General features: G+C 30.5%; 1 protein-coding gene across 2 annotated transcripts in view; it reads right to left on the bottom strand.

Annotated features, from left to right (window-relative positions):
* LOC113404021 (Krueppel-like factor luna) overlaps positions 1-17,511 on the bottom strand; it is a 75,026-nt gene that overhangs the window by 8,111 nt on the left and 49,404 nt on the right. For both annotated transcript variants that reach the window (XM_026644749.2, XM_026644750.2), the window contains exon 2: positions 1,416-1,605. In XM_026644749.2, coding sequence (XP_026500534.1) covers positions 1,416-1,605 — 190 coding nt within the window. The remainder of the gene's footprint in view (positions 1-1,415; positions 1,606-17,511) is intronic.

The following is a 17,511-nucleotide window of genomic DNA, read 5'->3' as shown; positions in this document are numbered from 1 at the left end:
TTACAAAACTAAATATTAAAAAAAACAGATAGCCAATTTATTGAGAAATATTTTAGAATGAGACGTACATAGGAATACTAGAAACTAGTCATTTTATATATAATATATATAAATCATATAAATCGATAGAATCGGTTATAAAATATTCGTTTTTAAATAATCGACATACATACATACTACCGTTTAGTCGCGTTCTCTGAAAACAATGACATCGATTTGAAATAGCTTTATTCATAAAAATAAATTGCATATCAATCATGCTTTATATATAAAAATAAATTTAGACCAAAGTAAGAATAACCGTGCGCTTTTGATTATTTACCGAACATTCGACCAAATGTAATAGTTTCATTGTTGTTCAATTAAAGTATACAAAGTACCTTCGTTTAAATTTACTTAACTAATTCTAGTATTATAAATGAACTCGAGAAAAATAACATCATAATAAGGCTAACACTTTCGGGATCGCTTTTAAGTGATTCTTTGTATTAAATATTTCCTTCCCTATAAGCTATTATTTAACTTGAAATATTTGTATGGGTCAAGTCTTGCCATTAGAATTTGAACACTTTTATTTATACTAGAAAGTTGAATTTTTATACGTTAGTTCATTTTCGATGACAATGCATTTTATGGTTAGCATGACCTGATTCGGAACCCAGGATTGGCTTTAGAACTTTTCAACTGTCGACAGCATCGAAGCGAGATTTTGTTTTTAAAAATAAATTTAATATTCATTCTGTTATTTTATTTTTACGTTAAATTGAATGTTTTTTTTGAAATATCCTCGATATAGTTACTGTTATAATTATGTACCTATGTCTGTGTATTCTTAACTCTAGTTTTGCTTTATGTATTCAAGTGCAATTGTTCGTTTTTTCGGTATTTATTATTAGCACAGTTTAAGTCACGACGATACGAAACATTGTATACGTTTTTGTTTATAACTTAGGTTAATTACTTAAGCTTGACTCATCGACAGTTTTGCGATTTGTAATAAAGAATCATCTTCATATTACAAAAATGTGAATTGAAAACCAAATAATCATACTAATATTATTTTATTATATTATATATAGCATAAGGAAACAGCAATACTTATTATTGTTTTGTTCCAAATTGAGTCAGTTAGCCAGTGTAATTACACGCTCGCTATGACGTAACGTCTTATTTCTCAAAGTTGGTAGAGCATTGACATTGTGTCAGTAATATTTCAAACGAGACAAATGTGTATTCCATTGCCATCCTGCGTAATTTAAAAATAAAATATTCCGTATCTTTCAAATTTGGAACTGCAGATTTATATTTTATAAATCAAGTATCAATTATAATAATAATAATAAAAATAAAAAGAAATATCATTATTAAATTTCAAAACTTTGTGTTGTATATTTATGAAAAACTAATTATTGTACCTCTTGGTTCATCGGAATCGCTAGGCGGTTCACTCTTCACTGCTGTGACTGTGAAGATTCTCGGTGACTGTGGAGATGGCGGTGTTGGAGGTGGAGATGTGGCTGACCTCGCCCATTCCTCTTCTTGCGCCGGCTCTCTGCGCTTCCCTCGGGGCTCCTCTCGGAGGTACCGCTCCATTTCGTAACATGTCTGTAAAACATAAGCCACATAATTTTTTTTTTTATTGTCATCATAGCCGATAATCAGCCAGCCCTGAGAAACAATTTACACTGTCTTACTTAGGCAATATTACGTTCAATTTATCAAATCAATGAAATTTTAAACTTTATTTTTATATCGAGTTATTCGCATTTTGCTACTGAATTTTTCTGAAAATTCGACTTGAAGTGAACCATTGGATCCTAAGGGAACAAATTTTAAAGCTACAGAATTTTTCTATCGTCGAAGTTCCGGATCCAATCCGGATAATTAAAGATTTTTGTAGTTCATAAAATTTCCTTAGAAAGATATGAGAATTTTTTTAAATGTTTAACGTACACTGACTTTTACAAATCTATCATTCAAGTGGATATACGCTGACATTCCCTCGATACACCAACATATCTACAAAGAAATTCAGATACATTTTTAAATTCCAGTTTTAAAATACCTAAGCCGCATTCATTGTCATGTTTTAATACTCTATTTAAATTATTAGGGCGTAAAAAAATCTCATTGAAAACCGACGTTCTGATAATAAACTATTATTCAAATTGCAACTGCAATAACTATCTGACCTGTGCAGCTCGGTAAACTATTAATAAACGCGAAGTATATTTTTCCGTTAATCAAACGATTTATAGTTAATCATAAAACGTAACGTGCGCTCTTTTTAATGGTCACTGATAAACCTGACATTTGTTTCCGAGAAACTAATTCTATAACATCAAATTAATTTAAACGTTTTATTTTCTAAAAATATTAATAATAATAAAAGCCCCGTATCTCTTAGCAGATTTATCGTAGAATAAGTTACAATTAAGAGTATATATATATATATATATATAATATATAGTGTTAGATGATATACGCAATAAAACTTTCAAAGCCGTTCGTTAAAGTGCAATCCGAGTGAAGTAAACTCGTAGGCGATAAATTCCATAGAAGGTTTCGTCGGCGGCTTCGATTTCGTGAGAGGAAATCGAGGATTCAGGCATTAGTTACCCATTTCTGTACGCTTGACAATGTTTGCAAAATTTCGATGATAAGTCGAGTAGTTAAGACGTGAAATCGTAACAAACAAACTCGGTTTAGCATTTATAATATTAGTTAGGATAGTAAAAAAAAGAGCTGCGATGATTTAATATAAAGAGATGGTAACATTAAACGAAAAATGCTGTTGATTTGTGTTTTGAATGCATTTTAGACGAATTTATGTTACATGTGCAACAAGAATTGCGTTGAACAAAAAGTTTATCTTCTATCTTAAGTAAGCCCAGCGTATGGATCTTTCCGCGTTGCCTTATATGAAAACATCATAAACACGTTTTAAATTACCAAGCATTAATTTTTTGGCACAGGAATAAGATAGAAAGTATTATTTGATATAACAACCGGGATCAAAAGATTAAGTACCCGAAGTAACAAACACGGCCCAGCAAAGAATATATCTTCCACACAAAAGATTTCGGAGCGCTCTCTGTAGACTGAGCTTCGGTCACCTGTGTCTAAAACTATTTTATCAAATTTTAAATTAATTTTATTATCCTCTTCTTTTTATTACTTTACACATTTATATTATCATTGAATGAACTTATTTTCGAGTAACATAAAATTCATCGTAAAAACTTTACTGGTATATTTTACGATTTAACTATACTTGGCATTGCTGATATTGTCTATACTTATAAAATAACATGTCCTGACTGAGTAAGGTCGTTTTATTGAGTAGACACCAGCTAAGGAAGGGATTTTGGAAATTCTACCTTTAAAGGGATTACCCCTATAGGGGTTGAAATTTTGTATGGAATTCCGTCATATTTAAGTTAGAAACATGAACTTTATTTTTGGAATACTGATCTCGTATCTACTCATTTTTAATAAGATACCAATTTAAGCATTTCTGGATATTTTACCCTAAGAAGTGAAATATACACCAATGTGGTAAACAAAGAGGTCTTAAATTAAAGTAATATTTTAAGTTAATCTTGTAAATATATTCAACTTCGACGCGAGCAAAGCCGCGGGCAAATGCCAGTTACATATATATGTACATGATATCAGTAATGCTATTTATGTTTATTTATCCTATCTTTTCAATATAGTATGGAAAATTTAATAATATCTACACGGCCCATCCACACCTAAGCTATTTTTGAAAATACAAGAACTGTCTGACAAATATAATTACATAAAAATTGAGGTTTGCGTTATTTTAAAATTTTGAACGACAGATGATCAAATGCGTATCTCGATGATATGTGGTCATCATCATAAATACCTACTGGCACTATAACAAATGTAAATAAACCACTCTTTTCAACATCACAATACTGCCATCCACAACTAAGAGATTAGGTTTTTGTGTTATTAAAGGTGGTTACCATACAAACAGAAAAATATATAGTATAACTGCCCTATCAGTACATAAATCCAACCAAACTACAATTGAGCGGCACAAATGTACTTTTATTATATTTCTACATAAATATTTATTGTATAAATAAAAATGTTATAACATTAACGGACGATATAGGGCACTGATTAGAAACAGTCTACATTTACCCTGAGTGGGTTTAAAGATATATCCACACAGGGATTTAAGCACAGATGTTCTAGCGCTACTGAATTCTCACGTATTAAATCTGTGTTTATAACTTGTCGTGCTTTATGCAGGAAAACATCGTTAGGAAATCTGATTTGTATGTGGGGAGGAAATTATGGCACATTACGTCATAATTGTAAAAATATATTGAGACAACAATGCATCCATTTTTTTAGGAACAATTGAAACGAGATAGATGAGGCATTTTAAGAAATTATGAACGCACGTTATATAAATTAGCAAATCTATATAAATCATAAAAAAATGAAGATGAAAAACGATTTCGAGGAGAGTCTTAAGTTAGCTTTGTTTCAATAGTTGAAGATAACTCAATACTAATATTTGAAATTGATTGTTTCACAATCTGTATCTATTATTCTAATAAACATAAATTGGATACACATTTTGTCTGCCCTTAGACGTCTTATAATCTTATTATTTAGAGCTAATAATGTCTAGAAAAAATATTTTACGATATATTTTTAATTCTTAATTATATAGAAATGTAATAACGTACTAAATTCGTTTGATTTGGGAGTCAAAGTCCTCATTATAAGAATAGGCGTCACTAATGGAACGAAGAATGTATCCTATGCATACATACAAGCAAACGCACGAGTTGACTTGTCATTAAAAATACAAATTCAATTTATTGGGATCCCAGTCTGACTTCCTAAATAAAATTGTATCGACTAGCAAGTTAATTTTCGAAGGTTTCTGTGCCATCCTTGTTATATATAGAAAGTTCATCTGCTTATCCGTTACAGTTCATTAGAACCGTACGATACAGAGAGGTACGGCGGCTTAAAAATAGAGTTTGACACATTGAACATATAAAAAATATATCGTAATGTACATCAACAAAAAATAATATTAAAAATTATATTTGTATCATATTAATAACTAATAATTATGATTATTATTAATAACAGAATGTCATAGTAAGTATACTATGTTCACAGCTTTTTGTCATTAGATAATACAAACTGCTATGTCCCTGAATTTTAAATCTGTAATATCTTCGAAAATATTTATTTAAATTACATATTGTAAGGGCCATATTGATCTATATTAAATGCACAATGTATTTAAGGTACTTAATTAGATAAGGATTAATGCTGTTTTGCTTAAAATCGCCTCGAATTTAAGCCATTATTTCTCGTGAAAAGTAAAGGATAAATAATGGTTATTGTGGGTTATCCCTAGGAGATAGACATATACCATCGCGAACATTTTTGAAGACCTTTTTAAGGTGTACAATACTGTAGTACATTATTTTGATCTATCTCATAGGGTTCAATCAGCATTTGCATTGTAAGCGGAAAAAATGTTTATTTACGACATCAATTCAGAAACCTCTAAAATTATCAGTGTTTCTCTACTATATTATTTATTATACATATAAACCTTCCTCTTGAATCACTCTATTAAAAAAAAACACATCAAAATCCGTTGTGTAATTTCAAAGATCTAAGCATACACAGGGACGGACAGACAGCGGTAAGCGACTTTGTTTTATACTATGTAATGATATGCGAATTCGGGTATTATTCACTTATTAAATAAATAAAATTAATTTGATATGATGAATATTATTCATCATATCAATCATTCATAAATCAAATATAAAGGCTTATTGAAAAATTCCGATCATGACGATTAATACGTTGAATTCGGAAAATATTTTGGCCACACTCATTATTCAATATTAAGCGTTAATATGCAATTCTATAAATTGTTGGAAAACATACAATAATGGATGAACAAGTCCATTTGAATACCTAATTTGTGGTTACGATTTTCGTTAAGTAAATGTAATATTGTAGGTAATTAGAGCGCTAACGTGAGTTGTGTTTCATATAACCTAATAAGGTAAAACAAACTGATAATAATCAATTACCTACATAATTGTCTTCCCGAACTGATGTACAGGAGTATAATTACAGATACAAGTGTATACTGTATGGACATAGTATTTTTATAAAGTTGTGCGCGTTGAGAATGATAGTTGATTCAATGAATTAAAGTATTAATTACTTACCTACTTAATCAAAATAAAAATGTCCCTTACCACGGAATATGAAATAAAATCTATACATATAATTAAATTGGAGTGTCTGTTTGTAATATAAAAATAAGTGCTTTTTACTAAATTCATATATAGACATGGTACATATACCAAAATAACATTTTTTTTTTAATTTTTGTCCGTCTATATGTATGTCTGTTTGTTTCGGCTAATCTCTGGTACGGCTGGACCGATTTTGACGGGACTTTTACTGGCAGATAGCTAATGTAATAAGGAGTCACTTAGGCTACAACAATAACCTTTTTGTTAAATCCAAACGCTCACGAAGTCGCGGGCACAGCTAGTTATAAATAAAAGGACATGAAGTTTCAGTGACAGTTGAAGATTCACGTCTGCTAATCACTGAAACATTTAGCCTCTGAAAAACCGAATTTGATGATAGTAACGGTTTTATTATGAAAAAAAATTAAAAGTGATCGTTCGGGAGAATATGCACAAAAGAATATGTCCTATAGTAGTGTTATAGCTAATAAGTTACGCCCGACATACGTTGCCTCTGCAATATTATTGTAAACAATTTTTCGATACGACTCTCGCGTCACCTATTGTCCGTTGATGATGATTGCCAGGAACCTTCACGCATGTGTGAACACAACTGTACAAAGTTTCAAGTCAATCAAATGAATGGTACAGGAATATTTACGGTACAAAAAGCATTCATATATTTACATATGCAGTTATAATATGTAATATAAATAAATATTTAATTTAAAATAGATGAGCAGACTGGCACTGACTGACCTGATGACAAGTGGTCACCAACATCTACGGACAAGAACTATTGAGAAATATTTACAACTACTTTAAGAAATATTAACTATCCCTTACACCGCCAATGCGCCACCGACCTTGGTTTACTAATTATACTGGATCACTATACATTCAAACTGGAATACAACAATTGTTGTCTTGAGGTGTTATAAGTGAGTGGTCCGTACTGAGACCAACTTGCTCAAAGTCTTACCACCAAGTAATAAAATGTATGTATATTCAATGATTAACTAATTAGTAGTATATAATGGTAAACTGACTGTAAACGTTAAAATATTAATCGTAAGAGATAACCTCTTACGATTAATATTTTAACGTTCAAAAACACATTCCTTAACAAATGTCTAAACGCTTTAGTGTGACATGACATAACAATACTCGTAAAACAAATAAATAAAAGCTGTTTATTCCGAACTAGACTTACAAAGTATTCGAATAAAGCCTTTAAGCAAAGGACGCCATACACTCACCTATACTTCGAAGTCATGAGAGAGTATCGCACATATAGGAGTAGTCAGTTTTCAATTCGACAAATGGGTGTCGTTTCTTTCGAGCTTAAATAAAAACTCGTGTAGTCTTCCGAGGCCATCGCCAAAGGATCGAATATCTTCTTATTTGTTTTTTCGAAGCATGAAGCCATGTTTGTGTACGGAGGATATTTGAGGCTGGGCAGCAGGTATATAAGCAAGACATAATAGCCGTTTATAGCTAAAACAAAACGATATTATGGAATTGACCATTAGTGAAATAGCTTTAATGTTTTTAAATGGAAATGTTCCACTGCTATGCTAAGACCTGCGCTCCTCTTTAAGATAAGGTTTGGAGCCTATTCCACCCAACGTCACGATATTTATAATAAGATTTTATGAATTTCGTTTCAATATCTTGTTAAATTAAAATGTTTCGTATAAGACAGTTTAAGATCACGTCGAGTTGTACAATCGCAGATAAACAAACATAAAATTGTTAAAAGTATTACCGCTCTTAAAAACAATAACATATTTTTATTATTGTTTGATTTATTTTGTTTTATTTATTTATAGCACGTTGAGTTATTTTGTATGTGTGGACACAACTATATGTTTAAAATTTAACTGTCACACAATGTGTACATTCGCGAGTTTGATGAGCAATGCGGTGAAACTATTTTCTTTGTATGTTTGTCCTTCACTGTCATTGTGTAACGTAGACTGTTACTTAATACATTCAACAACAATGTTGATTGCAAGCCCAAAAGGAAAAATATAATCTCCATCAGTCTTTTTTTATCGATATATTTAAAGCAACTCAAATTATTTTAATATTGGAAGACGAAAAGGTCATCAGCATTGCAGACTAACAAGAATTATAAATATTATGAACAGAATGTCCATGTGTATGTATTATATATTCAATTGCTGATACCTAGCATTCAATACGATGTTTCTTTAAATTGTTCGTAATTCACTATCGGCTACGTCTCTGCGCCGCCTATTGTAACTTAAGGTACTATGTCGTTCACGAAAAGTTCTCGAAAATTTCACGAAAGTTCCAGCAACTGTACAAAGTTTCAACTTAATCGGATCGGAACGATTTGAGACAATAGGAATAAAAGCAAGTATTCTTTTTTTATTTAAGAAACAAGTGTAGTTCAAGAAGAAATTTATATTTGTGAGTTTCAAGTATTTGAATGTTAAATAAAACAACCATTGAATATTCCACTACAAAACGAGGGCCTGGAAGTTTCCGCGAAAGTCATAAAGTGCTTATATCAGAAATTCTCTCGCACAGTAGGTTCTTTAAAATTTATTTATATATTTCAAAAATTTATAAAATTAAAAATAAAGTTTTATAAATTAGAATATTTTTATTCAATTTATTATTTCATTTTTGATTCAACGGATTCACCACTCCATGCGGTCATGATCTGTACGATTTGTACAGCAACTTTTTATTTCTATATAATTAAGACGTTAATGGTTAATTATTGGTAATGGTAATTAATAAATTATTTTATGTCATAAAAAAAAACAATATTAATTATCATTACATTTATTTATTGATAACCAAATAAAGCGCATAAAATTAGTGTACAAGAGTTAGCACACAAAGGTGCCTTTGCCTCACTTTCATAGTCTACTGGGAGTCAATTCGACACGAACAGAAATAGTGCTTCCGAAACACGACAGTATACTAGTTGTATAATTACAAACTTCCAATTCCGAACGAGAATACTTTCATAGAAAAACTTATAATTATAAATTATACTGGCGAACCACGAATCTATCAGCCTAAAAAATTGCTACTAAACTAACGAGGCCATTTATTATCAATATTACTAGTTTCATTTCTGTTTTTTATTATAAATACTTTACGAATAATTTTCCAAAACATCAATAGGTGTATTATATATATATATAGTTATGTATAAGAATCAAAAGGTAACCAGAATAAACTCGTAATCATTTATTTCCACGTGAATTTCAACGACCTTTAAAATTGCCAATAAATTGAAATATTATGATAATGATATAAATCTCTTAGAATACATTAATATAAATTAAAAACAATCATATATTTTCCATTATATCGGTAGATACAAGTTAGTACATACCCATACAAGTTGTTTAAAAAACCTAGTGGTTACTATAATGCTCAATGTATCGCTCTTAAGGAAGAGTTTTTTTTTCTATTCAACTCAGAATATAATCGTGTATAATATTTGAATGTAGAATAGCAGTCACTATAACTCAGTGGAACCCACGTTTTACTATAAAGGTTAACGCTCGCTGTCAAGGCTAGAACGAAGGTACAGGGCACAATGCCTCTCTAAACTTAACGGTGCATTGGGCAGTTAAGAACAAATTCGAGTTTAACTTTAATCAACCCTTCATCTTTATCTCGAAAAAAATAAGATTTATAATCGTTTGAACGTAACAGGGTGAATAGCCCGCCGTCGTGCACGAGATATTATTTATTATTTTGTTCTAGAACACTAAATTGTTGTTTCCAATAATATTGAATAATTGAGACATTGTTATATAAATATGTTTATATACTTTTTTAAATAACCAATTTATAGATAATCGAAATGAGTCCTCGTTTTGGAAGACCATATTGATAAAACGCCACGTTTTCTTATTAGTTAGGAGGATGTATATGTGTGTGTACACATTTGTACATATGTAGGTATGGTTGTGAATATTTATCTTTTTGAGATTTGAGAACAAATTATGATACTGATTCCAATTCAATTTCATCAGATTAGTAGCACATCTAATCGTAGCCGGTTTTTAATTCGAAAATATAGTATTTCCAATAAGGACTGCATTCGAGAATAACGGAAACTCTCTTTGACGGTGTAGACAGGTTGCTACCAGACCTTTGCGCTATACATATTTATATAGTTTGAATGAAACAAAAATATCACATGACGTCATTTACGATAATTTAAAATGTTAGTACAATGACAAACAAGAGCGCTCGTTATTGCGTGGGATGTATCCAAATATTTCATCCATTGTGTCATGCCGATTTTATTAAACCTTATCCACTTTATACCTACTTACATTCAATTCACAAACGCGTGCAGGAATCCAATTTAGTTATTATCAATACATTTTATTTATTACCTATTTGTAAATTTACAATTAAATCCATTTCAACGGCGAGTGTAATAATAACGTTTTTTCCCTATTAAAATTTTCTTCGCCAGATATTACGATATCTTTAAAGTTTACATTCAATTGAAAATGTTTCGTTTTTAGCAACTATTTATATTAAATGATGCTTCGTTGCGTATCCGCTATCAAAAGACTAATAAAAAAAACTGGTTTGAACTATATTTACATTAATAAATAACCTAAGAGCTCTAACATTTTGTATTCATTTTAAAATCGTCGATGATACAAGTGAAGTCGATTCACACGGAAAGTGATAGTTCTAGTTACTACTATTGCCGTTTCGCTCTTACCCGTGTGTTTATATCGTGCCATTTCGGTGTCAAGTGTCATGATTAAATGAAGAATAAAATTATACATTTTCCTTAATTAATGATATATGAAAGGAATTACGTGCTCAAATTTATTTCCCTTGTTCGTACATTTTTATATTATGAAGCTTTATAAAATAGCATATTATTTTAGCTTATAAGTATAGGACACTATTATTATAGGAATTGATAAACTATATATATTAAGTTCTCCATTTTATATACCACCGGTTTGTAATATTGTCAGGATATTTGTGAGCATACGCACTCAAGTTAACACTTTATATAATATTGTATAATATTTAATCAATTTATTTATCAAACATTTAAACAGTCGCCCCGCAAGCGGTAATTTGTTTATGTCATTCGCATAGCACATAGGCAACAAAAAAAAATAACACGATAAAAAAACAGGTACATTTGAAATGCATACACAGTCGCTGAATCTTGCCAATGTTGCCAGTTACAAAATCGCATAGCAATATATTGAGCGTAAAAGTAAATAACGTTCGAAAGAAGTTCGCACTGCAATTTGGGTTCTGTATTTGTTAGCTGGCCAAGGAATAATGCAAAATATATAAAAAATAAGACGACAACGGCAGTAAAACATGGGTCAATAATTTAATTCATTTTTAATATAAGCATTGGTCTTAACTTAATTTATATACGAATACTGAGTCCAAACTCCCTCATGCAAGTTAATATTTTACGACTCCCTGTCGTAAAATATTAAGTTGCAAGTGGCAACACTTTTTTTATTTCCATGGACGATTATAGCTGCGTATTTATCGTAAAACCGCAATTCCCAGATACACGGGTCACACATGATCACCCTACATAGTGTCTTGCGCAGCGCGTGAGTGACTTTCACAACGCCTTTCGAAGTTTCTCGCACTTTTCTACGCTAAAGGAAAATGCATTGTCCCATTTGTATTATTATTTTAAAAATATGTATAAAGGACTTTATTAAATAAACGAATTTTAATTGTTAGTTACAAATAGTTTTCTTCTATTCTATAACACTTGTAAGTTTACAATTAGCGTTAATTCGTTCGGTGGCTGCATGATATGCCTGTTCGTGACCCTCATTTCGTTATTCATAGATCAAACAATGGGCAATAGATCTTCACAAAAAATCTTTTCAGAGATTTCACCGCTGTTAAGCGTCATCGTTTTTATTACTTTAACAGTTTTAAAAGAATTCATGTCACGACTATAAAGCCACTTCGAAATCACTAGCTATTGCAAGCTTTTTTTAGATTCGTATTGTTTAGATAAAACAATTGCTTTTAAACATTTACCTACTTAACAAGAAACTGTACTTTTTTTGTTTTATATTATCTAGTACGTGTTTGGATACGATCACTTTTTATGTTATTGATAGACTGGTCTTAAATTTATGATATTAGGAATATTATTAATTCGAACTTTTTTAAATCCGGAAAGGGTAAAATAAGCTTCACAAATTTCTTCAAGTTCTCCATAGCCCACCTTCGCACATATATTTACGGGCTATTAATTCTCTTTGTGTATTTTTAAAAGAAACGTAAGTAAGTCATTATTTAATCTTATATCCAAATAGCATATGAACTTTCAATCAAGATACTTCAGTTATTGTTAATACAATAGTTTGCAATTGATAAAGTTTAAAAGTAAGAAACGAGTTTCATCGTTAAGTCAGAAATTAATTAATTGTATTCTAATTATGAATCTGGAATACGTTTAACCAGCTCTGTTTATGTTATATTTTGTTTTTATAAATATTCGTTAATAAAATTAAAAAAAAAAATCGGCTATATTGAATAACATCAAAGTTCGATATTCCCCAATTAAATTTCGATACCAATTATTACGTTTTAGGTTATACGCATAGTTTGTTTGTATAGTAAATATTTTACGTAAATTTATCGTAATTTGTGATGAAAAATAATCCGTTTTTTTTTCATATTTCGTTTTCATATTTTAGTAAAAGACTCTTGAATACTTTATTTATATTTAATAAATAATTATTTATTATATAAATCATTATTATGTAAATAATGGTTTTATAATAGTATATACTCTCATCATGAAAAGATTCAAATATATGAGTTTGGTAAGATTCCATCGCGATCATAATTATGTTTAAATATATGATATATTCTAAAAAATGTATAATGTATGTTGATATCGAATAGCGACGTTATGTTGCTATAGTATTGTAAAGGGTAATATTAAAAAAATGTGTTACGTCACACCGACGGGCCAACTTCATTCTATTATGGTATTTCTGTCGGTGAGTCATCAACGATGCCGGTTCGTGGTCTCTCTCGTAGGGTTTACACTGCAAAGTTTAAGCATTTCTTATAAATAGAATATATAAATAACCAAATATCATGATTTCACCTCAAATTGAGGCAAGACATTATTAATTTTATAATAATAATGTGAGATTTTAAATTAACATGGTTATTTTTATTACTACAAGTATTTAAAACGATATATTTACCATGTTTTTTATTTTTATTTGGTAAAGCTCGATATTTCGATATTATCTACGAATGTCTTGTTCACGAGACTGAACTCTCTCGTGTAAAACATGGTAAATATTCCATTTCAAATACTTATACTTAGTTATAGTGATGTGTTTTTTGTTGTAATTTGAATATAATTTTACGATTTTCTATACATTTGTCGTACAGTTATTGTTGTGTTTGAAACGCGGCATCGATCTCAAATGAATGGAAAAGCTTGTGAATAATGAACTTAGTGACATTTGAAAAATATCAGGAAGAATTTTCCGATTATTGTTTTCAAAAATATTTATTGTTGCATTCAAATCTAGGAAGCGTGTCTGTAAATATTATTTTTTTTGTTAATTTTCAATTGGCAGTCGATAACCCTAAAGTTCGGCACAACGGTCACAGCCACAGCGGTTGAGTGATAATACACGCAACATTTTGAAATGAGGACCCCTCACACGTTTACACACGACGCTTGTACCTACTCAAATTCATGTTTTAATGTTTTAAAAAGTTATTATTTTATCGAAATATTGGATACTTGACATTTGAGAAACATAAATATAACCAATTATTATGCTAAAATATAGCGTAGTTTTATAGCTTATGATCAAGATATATTACAAGTTGTATATAAATTGGTCTAAGTTGGTATGTTTTGTATGAAACTTTTTAAAACAGATTGGTTTCGAGATCATAACTTAAACTTGAAAGAAACAAGTCGAACACTAACAGATTTTACACAGGTACGCTCTGTTTATCCGTCGTCGCCTTAACAGTGTATTCCTTCGTCACACACTTACGTTCACGACAGACAAGGCCGGTGCATTTCGTGTGATAAAAACCACAGCTAGCACGGCCTTATACATTTAACGATTTCACGTACATAAATGCATATTCGGATTAGTCATACACGAACTTGATTACAAAATACATGTATATTTTAAGACTGACAATGTTGATACGTTCACAGTGTGCATGTAAATATGTTAGTCACAGCTGTATATCCTATGTATATATGTATTATATGTAGTGAACATTGTAAAAATACATATAATATGACGATGGAAGTAAGATAAAAAACGTGTTGTATAAAAGTTAAGAAACCTTTTTTTGAGTCAAAGTTACTAAAATTCTGTGGCCTGCTGCTAAATGGGCCACACAAAGATTTTTTGGGTATATCATAAATGACAACCACTTTTTCCGAACCAAATAAAATATTATAAATTCATTTGTGCCGAAACAGCACATTAAGCTTAACCTAACCAACACTAGTACCCAAAACCCATATTTTCTATAAAACCACCAACATTTGTTTATCGTTTCAATTCGGATTGACAAAAAGTTATTGATATTGGTCCTTTTAGCATCACGTCATCGAATTAAGAATCATTAAAAAGATATAGGTAAAAAATATCTGCAAGTAATTATGGAAGTAAGCTCACGCAGATCAGATATTAAATCCATTACTCAAAAAATATCACATTTCGTAATCAGGAAACACGCAACCTTTTGATTTATAAACAGGCATCGTGCCAAAACACGAGTTACGAGCTAGTTTGTTTTTCAAATCCGCTGTCATTTAAGAAGATAAAAAAATTAGAATGATAAGTGACCTCATTTAAATTTAGAACTATTTTTTTTTTAGACTATAAGGACGAAGATTCTTAAACAAAGTAATTTGATAATCCTTAAACTCACAACCTCATCGGGGTAAAGAATATAAAAATAAACTTTTTGATGTTTTTTAAAGGTTCGAATTTGACTTTCCGTTTTAACCTTGCCCTAGAAATCCTGATAGACCATAATTTTGTTACCGCTCTACGAGCCTTAGACACTAAATGATTGATTTTTTGTAAACAAGTAATTATTATTATTATTTAGTAAGTTCAGTTCAGTCCAATATTTAGAATAAATCCATGCTCGCAGTTGAAAAATGATATCGATTAAGTACAATTAAACAATTTACTCTTACTTAAAAATTTCGTGAACCATTTTTTATATAAATTTTTACAATATTTTGTTTAGTCTAGTTTTAATATGTCAGATTGCATATCCTAAGATTGATAGAATACACGCCTTAATTAATAGGGTCATTGTTACTATACTTGTTAAATGTTTATTTTATTGAATTTAAGCTAATATTTACATTGCACTGTGTACAAGTCTGGCTCCGTTCTACTCAAAAAACAATTATTCTACCATCAAAAAGCAATGGTTACTTAGTATTGTTAATTGCCGATTCAAAGTGTAAGTTTAATTAAGTGTGTTAGTTAGTGTATCAGGCATAAGAGCCGTAACATCTTAATTTCCATGATTTGCGAAGCAATAGCATATTAAGGAACGCTTAACATTTCTGATGTGACGTGGCCTGATGGTGACCAGTTATCATGAAATTGAGTATACGGTTATTTTATTATATTCAATTTACTTATCGTTGAAATACGTTTGAAATACAAACACTAGTCGTAAAACTATAAACGTTATCAATAAATAATTAGCTCTATCTGATACGGACCACAATATTCTCCACTGAAGCGTAACAACCCACGTCTGTTCAAACTTCGTTCAATTTTCCGGCGTCGTTGCTCGTTGATCTAAAAATAATTCGATGGAGATCCGACGGACTGGCAAGAAGTGTTGATTTTGCATATTATGTTCTCTATACAACTAGATGTATTATACATAAGAACACGTCTTGTGTTGCCTTACATCAGTAAGGAACTGACGATACGTGGAAAATATTATTTAGTTGATGAAAAGTATTTCAGAAGGATTCGATATATTTTTTGTAAACAATTTACTTTTGAATTACTTAGTTAGCCACCCGATCTTGCATTATAATCCATTTAAAAAAATTGTAAGATGCTCTCTATACTAATAAGATTGTCGGGTCTTGATAGAGGACTACTCTATTTACGAAGTAGTTGATTTACATATACGAACTATTTGTGTCGTGACGAACATAGCGAAAGTCTAAGGTTTATTCTTTTTTATATATTAGATATTTCATTTGTTTGATGATGTATTGCAAAGTTTTAAGAAATTTGTTTATTTTTGTAACGCAATAATCCTCAGATATTAAGTTAGTCATTGATAAATGAGCTGTAGTAGTCCATTGGTTAGATACAGTGCATCTTAACCTATGATTGTGGGTTCAGACCAACCACCCTTCAACTCGATCAGTTTGTATAAACCCTTCCTGCCTCTTCGAAAACATCGAATACACACAAGATTATAAATGAACCCTTAAATCCTATATTTTCAGTTATTTGCAAATCCGCTCCAAAGGAATCTACACAATAGCACACGATGTTTTCCATTAGTATGAAATATTCGAGAATTATTGTTACCGAAGCAGATCTACGACTCGTAGAATCTTACACAATGGTTCATTTTCTATGTTATTTCCATTTAATTATTACAAAGTATTTCAGTCTTAAATAGGAACACGATTCATGTTATCACAAAGATAGTTAATTGTTTGAAAGTGTATTAAACGTAATCATTGCAAGTTCAATTATTTTATTTAAAGAGTAGTAATAAATTAACTTATTCTATCAATATGACGAAACAATATTATTATAATACTAAAAATACATACCAACTAAATATATGAAATTTGTATAGCGTTTGTGTTTTTTACGTTCATTTAAATGTCCAAAACACTATGAACTAAACCAGTATAATTGGTTTTTCATAGGTGTACTAAGTGTAAGAGCCAAGATGGCCCAGTGGTTAGAACGCGTGCATCTTAACCGATGATTTCGGGTTCAAACCCAGGCAGGCACCACTGAATTTTCATGTGCTTAATTTGTGTTTATAATTCATCTCGTGCTCGGCGGTGAAGGAAATCATCGTGAGGAAACCTGCATGTGTCTAATTTCAACGAAATTCTGCCACATGTGTATTCCACCAACCCGCATTGGAGCAGCGTGGTGGAATATGCTCCATACCTTCT

The sequence above is a fragment of the Vanessa tameamea genome, chromosome Z, assembly GCF_037043105.1.
Source record: "Vanessa tameamea isolate UH-Manoa-2023 chromosome Z, ilVanTame1 primary haplotype, whole genome shotgun sequence".
Taxonomy (NCBI): Eukaryota; Metazoa; Arthropoda; class Insecta; order Lepidoptera; family Nymphalidae; genus Vanessa; species Vanessa tameamea.
This window is presented reverse-complemented; position numbering and strand designations above follow the sequence as displayed.